We start from the raw sequence: 15,708 nt of genomic DNA on the forward strand, positions 1-15,708 counted from the left end.
GTCTTATCATCTTGGCAGCAGGTGAGATTTTTTTTCATGGATGGACCACAACTTACCATTTCAAATGTAGCCAAAACATGTATGATAAAAGAGCAGGGCAAAGCCTTCTATGAGATTTTTTATTTGGTTTGACTTCCATCTCTTCATGCGGGAGTCGTTACAGTTCCCCGTGTCAACTCTTGTGCTCATCCTTGGGCACAAAAGCATCTTCTGGAAGATCTGCCCAGGTGGTGAAGCTCTTTGAGAAACTTAAATTATGCTACAAATCTACCTTAGATTTTTGCCTAGTAAAAGTTCCATTCCATTGTCACGGTTCTAGAGTTAGTTTCTGTATGCAATCATTGAGTTCTTACTGTGCAAGTGAGAGGATTTTATGTTGTTGGTGTTCTTAGTGGTTCTAAGTGAAGGAGCAAGATTGTATATTTTATTGGTATTAGATTATTTTCTGGAGCATTGTTTTTCCTAGCTGGATTTTTCAAAGATAAATCACTTGTGTTGGTGTTCATCTAGTGTGATGTTCTTTTCTATTAGTTGCTAATGTTGTTGCCTTGGAAGATTCTAACATCTTAAAGCACAAATAGATAAGATTAAGCTGTAAACGAGTTTGATCAAAGTTGTTTTTTAACTCATAAGTATGTTAACTGTTATTCATCACATACTTTTGGTTGCACTATGGTTTTGTGGATCTATTATGCATTCATATATATGGTGACATGGTTTGAGCATTAACGGATGAATGGATCTGTTTTAATGAATCACACAATGCACTATCCATGTTGATTATGGATCATAAGATGCCTGTACCGGGCAATTTGTAATAAAGGAATTTAACAGTATTGAAGTGCTGAACAGTGACAAAGGAGGTGTTCCTGTCCTTTTCCTTAGTCATTAACTTGAGATTTTGTTTCTATGTAAAGATCTTTTTTCATTAGTAGCTTTTAAGAGTTTGTCCCGCACTTTGACAATGCAAAGGCTGCTCATTGAACCATTTTTGGTTTAATAAAGCTGAAATGCTTTTGACTGAAGAAGCAAAAGGATCTAGAAAATTACTGATACATTGAGCATGTAAAATGAAATTATAAAAATCTGAAATAGGAAGGTATTTTGACTTGTTCAAGTGTACATGAGTTATTAACCTTGCCTCTCTAAGGTATCAATTTCCGTGAATCATAGTTTGTAGACTCGGACTTGAGAGTAGTTGGCAAGCCCAAAATTGTCAACTATGCAAAAACTCGGAGAAAACTTGACAAAAACTCGATAACTTATAAAGAACTAAAAGTTAAAATCTCTTAAAGAAACAGATTTGTTTTGTAAAATTCAATTCTAAAATGTATTTAGTTTAAAACTGACATCTTGAAAGAGAAAACACTTGGTTTTATAGCAAAAACAGCATGTGAAAGACCTAGTTTAACTAGCATTTCACCTGCATTAACATTTTTACTCATGGTTTTTAGTGTCTATAAAAATGCAAGAGTTAGACTTGTGCGTACTTGCCCAGCAATAAATAGAGAGTACTCAGTAACTTGGGGAGTACCTGGAGAGTTTGCAAATTATGCCCTGAATGATGCATCAAATATCTAATCTTAGATTTTATTTTATTTGCCAAAGTCCATCAAAATATCAGGAACTTGATGATTTTAGCCTTTGCATGTCTTCTCAATCCATGCAAGGCATCATCTTGGCATTTGTTCAAAGAATGCATTCCATATTTTCCTCCACCATTGATTATTTCTTCTAAAGCGTACTGTTCAATGTTAAGATCTATTTCAATTGCCATCCTCACATATTCAAGGTAAAATCCTAGATATCTGGATTTTTGGCCAAAACTGTCTGCCTGGTCTGGGTATTCATCTCTAGATTGCTGAATGTAACGAGGAAATTTTACTGTGGTGAATTTTTTGAATTTCATTGTTTTGTTGAGTGGATAATGTTTAGTACAGAGAAAGATGACCATCCACATTTCTTTGAACTCTTTCTCAACAAGGGCACTGCCCCTATGTCACTGAATTGATAATTTGTTGTGTTCTTGTCTATTTATTTTCTGGGGCTCACTGGGGAAAATGCATTTGTAGAAGGAAAATGAATCTGATCTCTCAGTTCTTCTATGCCTGATGCTTGTATATACTTGCCAATCCATGCTTCTGAAACTGCACTTTTTATGTTTTCTAGATGTACCATGCCTATTATGTTCATAAGAAATGCCATGTATTACGATCACTACTTCTAGTTCTTATGTTTTCTAGGTGTACCATGCCTATGACTTTCATCTCATTCAGGTCTTCGAAAATTTGTTCTGACAATGATGGGACAGCCATTGATATGCATTGGTCTTGTTCTCAATAATGAGGTGAGCAATTTTATTCTGATGACAAGAAGCCAAGACACTTGCATGAGGTTCCTCTTAGCACTCTAAAGTTAAATGAAGCTGTGGAGCACCTCTACATCTGATTTAACTGTTGCAGTGAGATTATAAAAGCTAGCTTTACAATTGCGTACATTTGATAAGATTCATGTCTATTACTGCTGGTGTTGCATATGTATGAAATCAATTTAGTTGGTAAAGCAAAGCACGTGTGAAACAAATGTCTTCTTTTACTAGTATTCAGATCAACCTTTGGTGTTTTAGGATGCTTTCTCCAATTTGATATAACAAACAACAGAAGAGGTGTTAAATCTTTCAATTTCCTAGATCAGTAATTTATGATGATGACCCAGAGATTCCATACTGATTTGTTTACAAAGCCAGGACCATGGTACTGATCTAGTGCTATGTCAATTCTGAAGTTCTTACTGTCAGCCATTTCATTTATCTTCTTTTATAAAATACTTCTGCAACCTAGCTATATAATTTATTGCAAGACTTGGTTGACTTTGAAAGTCTCTTTGTAGTGTAGAGTATTAATGTGAAAATTCTTTGATATCATTAAAATGTATCGTTCTGCACCAAGTTGTTTGCTCAACTTGCTCTATATCGATATTAGATTATGCTTGTTGAACAATCTTTATTTTTGTAAATAGTTATATTCAACTGGGATGTTGGTACTCCCAAGTTTTTATGTTTGTTTCAGTTTTGTTTATATTAACCGTCTAACTTATCGATGTTGAACAGATAGCACGGCTGCTAACAGTGAGAAGAGAAAGAGAGCTTGATCAGGGAATTAATAAAAAACAATCAAGAAAGCTGAACCGTCAATGGAAACGTAGTGTTGTTGTCAGACCACCTCCATCATTGCGCAAATTGCTAGAAGAAAATGCTAAGGAAAACAAAGGGTCATAATTCATGTTAGCTTTCAACTCATTCTGATTGTCTACAGGCATGGGAGTTCAATCATTGTGATTAAAGACTTGAGTGTTTGGTCAAAAAATTTATTAATAGCATTTAAAGGATTTCTGTGTTCTCTTATTACAGGATTTTATTTTTACCTACTAATTTTTATCATTGGAACTAACCTGTAGGGTGTTTAGTCTATGGAATTGAAATCAGATCTTTTACCTATTTATATTGAGAGATTTTTTAATATTTTAACAATCAAGAAATAGTGTATTATAAAGGCTGGAAACATGAAATAATTCAGCATCTTTCACAAGGCAACATCAAATACATGTTGATGTGAGTTTTGTTCCACTACAACATGCAGAACTGAATATTTAGTATTCTAGGAAAATACACCGAATCTCCATCTCTTTCTTCAATAAGGATGCTCATATGCTAAAGAATGTTGATAAAATTTGTGATCAAATGGGACAACCTCAAGGTTCTTTCTTAATCGTGGACTTTCACTTAGTTATAATGATGTGATATGTTGGTTATCACAAAGAGAATTATGCTATTCATTCAACGGATACCAACTTGACTATAACTTCAATTACTTCCAACCAAATAATCTGCAAAGCAAAATTCTAACTCTATAAATGTAATACAATGTTGATGATGGGGTGAGCCTCTAATCAATCTTTGTTTCGCTATATCAACTAGACACAGGAGGATGCCATCTTCAATGGATTCATGAATGATTTCCTTATTGCCAATATTTATCCAAATATCCTAAAGGTACAATGTAAATGAATATCTCCAATAGAAGTTAAACACTTGCAATTTAGGTGCAAACTAACTTTGTACTGTTACTTACAATCAACAAGTATCAAATTGAATGGACACTAGTTTTACCAGTAATCACTATTCAACAATATCTTCATTCATCTACTTCTACTTAACATGAAATGGAATCCTAAATGGATAATTGAAGAAACCATGCAATATTTGAAAGCAACATTAAGTAATCTACTATAAAGACCAAAATAAGATAAGATAAGATAAATGTATTGATGTCCAATGAAAGACCACTAGAGGTCTATGGGACTGAGAACTTACAACCATGAAAGCAACAAACAGAACACCAAACGGTGTTTGAGAAAGAAAAAGAACAAAAACCAAAAGAAGAAGCGAGCGAGAACCACCTCGACAAGGAGTAGGGATCCAAGCTTAAAGAAAGAGAGAGAACGACAAAAGCGCTGTCACCAAATAAATGTTTGTAGCATTTAGGACCTACTTCGATCTTGACTCCCAACCAACAGGGTTTAGGACCAAAAGCGCTGCCACCAAATAAATGTTTGTAGCGTTTAGGACCTACTTTGGTCTTGAATCACATGTAGTGTCTCTCCCATTTGATTTCTGTAAGTCATTTTGATGGATGCAACCTTGTTGATCTCTCCTTGAGAAGGGATTGTGATTGGGACCATGAGTGGTCTACATCGTTGAGGTGATTGGATTTATGTTACTGTATCAGTTGCTTTGTTTATGCTTATGGCTGATTTATGAGATTATGATGTGATTTATGGTTCACTGAGGTTTGTGCCAGTGGTTATCAGGATCGATGAGGTATCATGATGTTGTTTCGTGATTATTCATAGATGTGTGCAAAGATTGCACTATGTACTATTACCCTACTATAGTGGACTAGGTTCCTGTAGTAGTGGTTACTCATGTTTATGATTGTGTTCATTTATGTTTTTAAAGTTCCTTCTTAATGTTGTTTAAACAACCATTATTAAATGCTTAAATAATTGGAAATGGATTGTCCATGTTGGATTCATTGGTTATGTGTTGTGGATATTTACCTTGTTATATTTTGATATGAGAGATACTTGATACTCATGTTATTTTTTACATTTGAGATGACTTGAGAGTCAAATGTTATACTTTGATTTCAGTATCATAGATGTTAGACTACTATGCTGTTCAGTTGATCATATTGCACGATGATGTCATTTTGAGATGACAGTGTGTTTTATGATGATATCTAGTTAATCGGTATTTGGACATATCTCTTATTATGTTATGTGATGGATTTAATGCTATGGTTATTTACTTTATTCTTGCTTCATTATGCAATATGTGAATGTGAGTGATGTAAATGGATTATTTCAGTATAATCAAATAAATGGTTAAATTAGGTATTTAATGCATTTATTGCTTCGACTATGTTATTATATGCAATTGCACTTGATCATGTGTTTAGTGTGTAGGATTTATATCCTTGGCAGTGGCACATGGAGTTAGTGATTCATCCATTCATATTTTACCAATGTCGTTCCTATATGGTCGACGTAACCTTATTTTAATTGTTTAATTAATCCTTTTGATGGCTATTAAATTTGAACTCATTTGTATTATGTGATTTAACCAGTGAGTGTGTCTGTGCATTTAGAAGTTCACATCGTCGCGAAAGTTGTTAAGAAAATTTCTGTGTTTTTGGGCTTTTATTTGTTTTGAATTTAATTTCTGACAACTTTTCCATGGATGAATTCCTATTTCGAGGAATAGTTTGTTTTCGTTTGGGTCGATTCGGGGTTTAACTAGGTGGGTTGGTTATTTTTCCTAATCGATTATTTACTCAAAAAGTGAATATCCAAAAAGGAATTTAATTCTTCACTTGTCACTTTTGAATTAGAAAGTTTAAGAATAAAATCCAAAATCCTCTTCATTAGGATTTACTGTTTTGTTCATTGTGCGAGCTATGGGCGTGAAATTGTCACGGGATTGATCTCGTTGGATCCAGCTCGGGAAGATCTTGGATTGCCATGATTTTCAGCTACTTCTACAGGATTTTTATTTTATAGTTCAGATTCTTGTTTTGCCCTTTTGGCTGTGAGGTAGGGCTCTCCCGTTTTATTGTTTCTGCTTCGTTTTAGCTTCTATTTTTGGTAGTTGTTTGTTAGGAGGTTGAGAACTAGTGTTCCACTCCGTTTCTATTTGCTAGTTTTCCCTGGTTGGTCAGGTATGAACATTTTCGTTGTTTTCGGGATGGGGGTTTGGGGTTTCACGTCGTTATGTTGACCATTTTTGCATACGGTGTCTGAACCCAAAATTTATTAGATTTTCGGGGGGTTTTGTGCCCAAAGACCAAATGGGTTTTAATTTGGAAGTTTTTTCAATTTTTGGGGTTTTTACCTCGTTTTGCATGCCACCCTATTTTTTTGAGTTTTCTTGGCATGAGTTTGGTTGTGGACCTGGATCATCTGTTTGGATACTAGTCAGACCATTGTTGCACTTTTTATGTTGCATTGGGATGCGTGTCACATCTGTACTCTCGACTTTGTGTTCGGTTGAGTGAGTTTATACCTAGTGTTATGGTTTCTCTTGGACTCTTGTTATTGTTTTGTGGACACTAGGATTCGTGTAGAATCCATACTCCTGGATTAAGGCTGGTTGAGTGAGTTCATGATGTTTGATTTTGTTGCATCATTGAGATTCGTGTAGAATCCATACTCTTAGATTGAGGTCGGTTGAGTGATTTCATGATGTATGGTTTAATTGTTTTTGGGATTCATGTAGATTATGTCCTCTCGAGATTGTTTTCGGTTGAGTGATATCTTATTTTGTGTTCTTATTTAATCCTTGTGTTATGATCTTCGTGATGGTGGTGTGCCACACACGAGTACGTGCGCATACATTTGTCGAGTGACTTGTGAGGGCTGATCTTTCGTAGTACTTTTAGGAGTTACGATCATTGGGGTTGGGTTGGGAATATGCATGCCTACGAGCACTTATCGTTGGATGAGCATTGGTAGGGTAGGGTAGCATATGGAGGGGGCTTCCATCTCACAGCTTGGCAATCATGGTGCCATAAGTTGGCAGAGGGAGCTTTTATTAAGTGATAACTAAATAAAATGTGTGAGTGGTAATAAAACTTAAGATGATAAAATGTGTGAGCACCCGATTAAGTTTAAGGACACATGATTTGAGCTTGGGCGTTCTGATGCCAAGCAACTCTCCATGATGTCAGCCCCTACATAGTAGCCCATTGAGTGTTTGATTGGGACTTGTCGTTTATGCAGTCTATGTCCTTGGTTTCAGTCATCATTACTATTTGGTGTGTGTTAGCCATGGACGTGCTTTACGTATGTTTGTGGTTGGATCATTATCTCCATCATCATGACAGGTATGGACCTACGAGTTTCACGTAGTTGGGAGGTGTAGCTACCTATACCATTGCTGGGGACCGGTGTATAGAAACAATTTTTTATCATAGTGCGACTGTTGCTAGATGTTTTCACTTGATACTTCGGGTGCTGCAGTATGCTTTCTTGTGATTTATGCTTTCATTGGGATGCTTGGATATCATGTTTAGGTGATGCTAGTTTATTTGACGCATTTCTATATTATGATGTTTAACATATGATTAGATTATGTGAATTGTTTTGTTGGTGTATCTATTGCTTATTGGTTTAACATGTTAGATTTCTTATTTGTATGATGTTGAACATATGATAGATGATGTGGATGATTTATTGGATTATCTTATGCTTTACTTCTAGCATGTTAGATTTCTTTATTCTTATGTTGTAGCACATTTTAGTAGTGACGTCTTCATAAGATAGCATCGGCGATATAGTCGGTAGTTTGGGATGTTATGCACGGGGGATGGCTAGGACCCACGATGGTCTTATGATGCTATTAACAATTGGGAGGAATTGTGTACTTAGTTTGGTTGTTCAGTTATTGCGATGTTATTTTTGTACACTGCGATGTTGCTTTTGTACATTGCGATGTTGCTTTCAGTTATTTCCCTTCACTGCTATGTTAGATGGTTAGATGCAGATCCATCTAGTAGCTATTGTTCTTGAGTGTTTGTTCCTCGACTTATGTGGATCTGGTACTCCCCGGTGTGGAGGAAATTTATTTCCTTTCTTTTTACCTTTATGTTTTCTAGCTTACTGATTTGTATCTTTGTGCAAAATTTTACTTTCTCGTGCGAGAATGCAAATGTTCATGTGGTGTGTTGGGTTTCCTCGCGTAACTTAGGTGAATTCTTGCACGAGACCCCACACCAATTTGGGTGTTTTGGCCAGCATGTCCTCGCGCAAGATGGTGTTTTCTCGCGTGGCTGGATTTACTTTCTTGCACAAAGAGGTACTTCCTCACGCGAGACTGCAGTTGTTATTCTCTCGTGCAAAAAACAGGGAGTATCTTCGTTGTTTTTCAGAGAATGTAATTTGGACTTTTGAGTACCCTTTAGGATGCTAGTGGTTCCATGATTCGATAGATCGAAGATTTTGTGTTCTGATGTCATCTTTGGTTTTTGTTCTTGAGTTTGTGTGTCAGTTTGGTAGTGGCGTTTGGAGATTCATTGGTTGTCAAGATTGTGGTTAAGTCTTCTGTTGCAATCTTTGTGATCCCTGTATGATGTTGTCATGTGCATTCATACTTGTAAAAAAAAAGAATATCTTGGCTTGTATTGAATCCTTGTTCCAAAGATCTCCGGGTGGGCCATTGCATCACAGCCTTGAGGTTTCTGATCAATTACTTCGATAGCATTATGACAACAATTTCATCAAGTCTCCTCTCCTATTTGACTTCTACTACTAGCTTGTAATGTCCTACTCTTTAAAATTGAGGAGGCTTTGTCCTTTTATAGTTCAATTACAATGAAGGGCCAAGACCAATTCAAGATCAAGGGCCAAGATTCATCCCTATAAACCCTAATAAGGGTTGTCATTGTATCAACCCATTACATGAAGACACCACTTTGTGGGCCAATAAGAAATTAGAATGATTTTGAAAGTCAATAAGAAAATTGTACACTTGACATAATATGATTGAGTGTGCTTGTACATGTGTTATTGAAAATTTTGATTAATAGAAGAGAAATGGATATCCTCTCAACATCCTTATCTTGCATACTTTATCAATTTCTTAGCGATGAGAAAGTATCTCTTGATGCTCAACATTGCCAAACCTTGAATTGTGATGACATTTTCTCAAATTGCTCCATCTCAAATTTTCTCCATCTTTGTTCTTGGAGATTTTCTCATTGCCATGATTTGAACTTGATTGTACTTGCAAAATTGAATCTTGAACTTCTGGAAGTGATAAAGTTTTAATGTAGTTGGATCCTTCATGGTAAACTTGGATTTTTGAAGGAAATTCTAAGTTAACGATAATTTTCTCCTTGTAAATTTTGATTTTTCTCTCCTTTTTCTTGATCTTCTTGAACTCCATCTTGATGTTGCCTTGAATTTACACTTTGATAATATGATTTGAACCTCATTCTCATTTGGAGTCCTTGAGCTTGATCTTGTAGCATCTATCTTGAAGTCTTGAATTTGGCCTCACCATCATCTCCTTACACTCCTAGATTCTCTTCGAGCAATTTATCTTGCAAAAGAAAGGAAAGGTTTCATTAAGCTCACAAAATTGGTAGGAAATAAACAAGATGGATGAAATTTGAAATAAAATTGCATCTAAATTCAACCAAATTTCCCTATCTTGCAAATTTTGAAATAGAATCATTCTAAAATATGGGAAAATAAATGAATTTAATGATGTTGTATACCTAGATTTTAGTTATCTTGCCCTCCAATATTTGATTTATTTGAAATAAATTTGCTCTTTTTGCTTCGAGATTGTTGCCTTTTTAGGATGAATTTCACTACCTTATGGCAGAAGCAAAAATGTTTTGATTTGATGCTACAATGAATTAACTTTGCCTCCCTTATATAGGTGATGGTTGTATTGAACAAATATGCTCCTTAAGAAGGCCAACTTGGACCCTTGTAGGCCAAAGAAAACATCAAAAAATGATCTTTTTATTCCCACCCCCTATATTGGCTGACTTGAATGAAGGAGGTAAATGCAAGTTTTTTTCATCAAATCATCATGCGATCACAACCTTACTTTTGATTTTGAGGGGGTTTAAGTTTGGGCATGATTTAGGGTGTTACAAGGATTGTCAATCCCAACCCCCTTAGTTGGGATTAGATTGATGTTTTACTAATGCATCCAGACTACCCTTCCTCTCTCCACTTTGTTTCCCCACTTTACATCTTGGTTTATCGATCAAAAGGAAATGAATTAGGAGTGTTTAAGTGCTTTGTTAGTGTGATTTTTTGTCTTTCCCCAAAATATCCTTCCTTATGTTCTTATCTTTTGTTTTCTTCCTTCATTGTGCAAATTTGGGGCCTAGAAGATACCTTGAAAACCTCCAATTCATAGCGAAAATGAAGGTGGTGTTCGGATTGTTACAAGCTAGGGTTGTCATTGCACTAAAAGATTGAGCTATTAATGCCCAACGTAACCACTACACTTATATAACACGACGTGGTTAAGCCATGCCACAAATTTCGAAGGGTTAGTCAAATAATCCCCTCCCCCCCGCCCACCCCCAACGTTATTTGAGGAGATTTGAACCTGTGACCAAGGTTTGATACCACTTGTTACAAGCTAGGGTGGTTGTTGCACCAAAAGCTCAACTTATTAATACCTGATACAACCATTAGACTTATAGAACACAAGAGACAACTAAGCCATGCCATGAATCCTAAATGGAAACATTGGTGGTTAGTCCAACAAGGATTTTGTCTTTGATTGTGGGTGGAATTTTAGCGTAGGAGCACCTTCTCTACACCTTGGTTAATCAAGGATCAACCCATTTTTGTCTTCTTTGCTTTGTAATAAGGCATTTTGCCAAAAAAATTTACTTGGTTGTGACAAAATTCTTGCGGTGGCCCCATAATGTCTAATTGAGCAGTGGTGGTCAACTATGGTCAAACCATACCTATAACGGTTCTAGGATGTTAAAGGGTAATTTTTGGTTGATATGTAAATGGCTTAAGTTGAGAAGGAGGAAAAGTTAAACAAGTTGGTCCAAAATGCAAAATATTTTAATTATGTTGTGAAAATTTGGCAACTTTTGTAAAATTCTCATTAGTTGAAGTTCCTAGGTTAGTTCAAATTATGGTTGGAAAAGTCGATTAAGGCATGTTTTAATCCTTGGGATTGACTGGATGATGTAACTTGAAGTTTGAGTCCAGTTGAAGGAATATTTGGTGTTAATCAATGAGGATTTCATTATTTTCTTGTTGTTGAATGTGTTTGTGTAGACTGGTATTCTTTGATTTCCATAATTTCTGATCATGAAATGTTAGTCACATGAGCTAGCCTTCCTTTCTAATTGGTTTGAACTCATTTGGTTACCTAAAGAGGAAGTTATAAGGAATTTGGCACAAATTGGTCTAAGGAAACACATATAATTGGGCTTTTACAAACAAATAGGATTTCCATGACATTCTATCATGGAAATCATGTCATGCTTGGGAGAATGTTAGGTCACCCTATGTACTATAAAATGCCCTTGGTTTTAGGTTAGTACCTTCAAATGGTGAATTTTGTCATAATGCCTTAGGCTTGGCATTTGGATGTGACAAGCCAAATTTGAAGGGAAATCAATTTGTAGAATTGTAGAAGGTGTGTGGGTGCCAAGTTAATATTTATCTAATGTCCTTAGACAAGGAGAAGACTAAATCAAGTGCCCTCTTGCATCGATCAATTCATTGGGTAGGTGTTTGGCTAAACCCTCACCACTTAAGGTTTATAAGTCTTTTTAGGTCATTTTGGGGTAACAAAATAAATGGTAGAACCCAAATACCAAATTGTGAAATTTCATAGTCCATAAAAGAGTATTTGAATCTCAAATTTGTTTGGGGTTCATAAGGAGGATTGGGAGAAAAATCTAGTTTTCCCAATTTTGAGGGATAATTTTTCTAGGTATCTTTTAGGCTTAAGTGCATTAAAGCTTTGTTGTGTACTTTTGTGTATGTTTCCAAGTGAGCTAGAAAAAAGGAGAATGGTTTAGGGGAAGTATGAGGGACACCAACACACCCTACATGCTTGTTGAAAAGATCCTAGTTTGCAAGTGAGGAGAGTTTCCTTATAAGGTCTTAGGCAGAAAGGGTTTCTTATAAGGGGGTTTGAACCCAAGTAGAAGAACATATTGCTCTAGTGAAGGGAGGAACCTAGAGGGGTGCTTAGGAGCAAGGCTAAAGGAAGACTCAACCTTGAAAGGGTTGGAGAAATAGGACCAACTTTGGTGCCTAAAAAACAAACCTAAAAATACAAACCCTAAGGATTCTTGAGGGACATTCTTGCACTCTGCATCATATTGGTATGAAAGCCAAGGTTGGTGTCTAATTTTAGTGTATGTCATAAGGAGATGAAGTAGAGGCTAACATCATGCCTCCAAAGGGAATGAATCCATAAGGCATCAAGAAATTGGTAAAAGAGATGCTTGAAGCAGAACTTGGTGAATTCAAGTAGTCCAAGGGAAAAGACGAAGGTTGTGGAGACAACACAAATAGGAAAGAAGAGGGAGGATAGGGAGCACTAAGGCAAGTGGTGGAACTTCCTATAGATCAAAGAGCCTTTGTAGATGCCCAAAAATTAGTAAAAGGGGACATGACAAACAAACTACCGGTATATGGAGGTAGTATGAATGCTAATGAGGTGATTGAATGGATATAAGCATTGAGTAACCACTTTGAGTATCATGATGTTCCTGAAGTAGAGAGGGTTAGGTTGGCAAAAGGAAAGTTCAAGGGTTTTGCCTTGTCATGGTGGGACTATGTGCAGGGAGAGAGAGTAAGGGAAGGTAAGAATATGATAACATCTTGGCAAAGAATGAAGGCAAGAATTAAAACACATTCCTACCCTTAGGCTACGAAGTGGAAATGGATAGAAGACTCCAAAATATTAGGCAAAAGGATATGAATGTTGGTACATATACTAGAGAACTCCATAAACTAAGTCCAAGGTCCAAGAAATAGGAAGATGAGGCAGAAAATGTAGCTAGATACCTGAATGGCTTAAGGCTGAAAATTCAAGAAGAAATCAATCTCTTGGCCCCAAAGACAATACACATATGCTTCTAATTGGCTCTCAAAGTAGAAGAGAAACTGAAGAGGAGGAATGAGCAAAAAAATAGAGGAAAAGTTGGTAGAGACTTCAAGAACAATAATAGAGGAGGCTTTGGAGGAAGGTGCCAAACATATGGAAGAAATGAAGAGTCTAGTACTCAAGAGTATAACAAAGAAGCATGATACAAAGGAGGAAGGAGACCAAATGACAGAGGTAGATTTGGAGGACAAGGAAGGGGACCAGGTATGTTCACTAGTAAATGTTTTAACTACAATCAAGTTTGTCACACTATGTGCTAATGCCTTGAGAAGTCTACAACCTTGTAATATGGAGATAGGAGGAACTACTCATTCAAGATGATGACTACCAAAGTTACAACTCATCCATTGGAAGTGTTGCTCTAGTGCTAGAAGAGGGAAGCTTGATGATTAGAAAGACCCTGTTCAAGAGGCCCTTGAAGCAAGAGCCACCACAAAGGAAAACAATTTTCAAAACTCAAGGTAAGGCTTATGTGAAACTTTGTAAGATTATTGTTGATTTTGGATCCACTAAAAATTTAGTGTCTATAGAGATGGGAGATAAACTCAAACTGAAAAGGTTACCCCATGCTAATTGTCATAAGATTTCATACTTGAGTAAAAGTAATAGTTTCTTAGTAGATGAATAAACATGGGTTGAGTTTGAAGTAGGTGAATATAAGGATAAGGCGTTGTGTGAAATAATGCCTATGAATTCTTTCCATCTTTTGTTAAGGTGTCCTTGGCAATTTTATGTGAAAGCCCAACATGACGAGGAGAAGAATTCCTACCTCATAACAAAAAATGGGAGGAATTTTAGAATGGATCCCTTATCAAAGCACTTAGGGGAAAAAGAGAGAGTATAATGTATTGGTCGTCAGTGGAAAATTGTTTATGGGTTTGATGACATAAGAGAAGTGTTAGGGTTATGCCCTCATGGTGAAGCCAGTGTAAGGTCATAACTCGTAGTTCAAAGAAAACCAAGAGATACCATCTTAAGTCTTGAAACTGTTGAACAAAACTTCAAACTATTTGTCATTTGTAAGGGACATAAGCCATCATATAGAATTGGTCCTAGGAGCAACCTTGCCTAACAAGCTTGCTTACAAGATGACCCCATCATAGAATGAGGAGATATCCAAGAAAGTTTAAGAACTACTTGATAAGGGTCTAATTAGGAAGAGTCTAAGTCCATGTGCAATGCCTACCATCCTTTCTCTTAAGAAGGATGGTAAATGGAGGTTGTGTGCATACTCAAGGGCAATAAATAAGATCACCATAAGGTATAGATTTTGAATACCAAGGATAGAAGACCTTATGGAGTCCTATCTTGGGGAATCATGTTACTTCTCAAAAAAAGACTTGAAATTGGGTTATTAACAAATAAGGATCAGGTAAAGGTATGAATGGAAAATTTCCTTTAAAATAAATGAAGGCTTATATGAATGACTCGTGATGCCATTTGTCTTGCACAATGGTCCAAGCACCTTTATGAGGCTAATGAATGCGGCAATGCTTGTGATCATTGGTAAATTTGTTATTATGTTTCTTGATGACATTCTTGTCTTTAATAGGACCAAGGAGGAGCATTTGAAGCACCTTGAGAAAGTGTTTGGTAAGTTGCATTAAGAGAAAATCATGATCAATTTAGAAAAGTGTGAATTCCTCAAGATTGAATTGGTATATTTATGCTTTGCCATTGTAAAAGGTTTTAAAAAATGGAGCCCTCCAAAGTTGAGGCAATCCTAAATTGGCCCACTCCCAAGTCAATGGATAATGTAAGAAGCTTTCATGTTCTTGCCACTTGTTATAGGAAGTTTATCATAGAGTTTAGTCACATTGTTGCTCCTATACTAAACACCATAAATGGGGGAATAAAATGTAGATTCTCTTGGACTACACAAGTAGATTAAAGTTTTTAGTTATTAAAGAGAAAGGTTGCAGGGTTTCCTACTCTAGTTCTTCCTTATTTAAATAAGGTTTTTACTGTCAAATGTGATGCAAGGAAGTAGTCCTTAGCCAAGAAGGCCATCCCATTGTTTTCTTCTCTAAAAAGTTGAATGATGCAAAATATAGGTACTCAAGCTATGATCTGGAGCTTTATGCTATGATACAAGCCCTAAAGAAGTAGAGACATTATCTATTACCAAAAGATTTCATAATGTATATAGACAATCATGCCTTGAACTTCTTAAATTGCTAGGAGAAACTCAATCAAAGATACCTTGAGTGGGTTGAACACTTGCAAGCATTCACCTTCACAATAAAGCATAAGAAACGGGTTCAAAATAAGGTTGCATATGCATTGAGTAGGAAGATGCTTATTGTCCAGGAGATAAAATTAAAAAAACATCAAGGTATAAGCACTTAAGGAAATATATAGGGATGATCCCAATTTCGAAAATGCATATCAAATTTGTGAAAATTTTTCTAACTTGTTTCATGTAGGATATTCTGATTATGTGTTGCAGGATGGGCTTTTGTTCATCGAAATCAGTT

General features: G+C 36.1%; 1 protein-coding gene across 1 annotated transcript in view; it reads left to right on the forward strand.

Moving 5' to 3' along the window:
* The window catches only part of LOC149574872 (Ribosomal L29 family protein), a 76,323-nt gene extending 72,920 nt beyond the window's left edge, over positions 1-3,403 (forward strand). The window contains exon 2 of the mRNA XM_089814715.1: positions 3,110-3,403. Within this exon, the coding sequence (XP_089670841.1) occupies positions 3,110-3,277 (168 nt within the window). The 3' untranslated portion in view covers positions 3,278-3,403. The remainder of the gene's footprint in view (positions 1-3,109) is intronic.
* The last annotated feature ends 12,305 nt before the right edge of the window (positions 3,404-15,708 follow it).

This window comes from Cupressus sempervirens, chromosome 2 (assembly GCF_028749045.1).
Source record: "Cupressus sempervirens isolate cs-2001-9-10 chromosome 2, ASM2874904v1, whole genome shotgun sequence".
Lineage (NCBI taxonomy): Eukaryota > Viridiplantae > Streptophyta > Pinopsida > Cupressales > Cupressaceae > Cupressus > Cupressus sempervirens.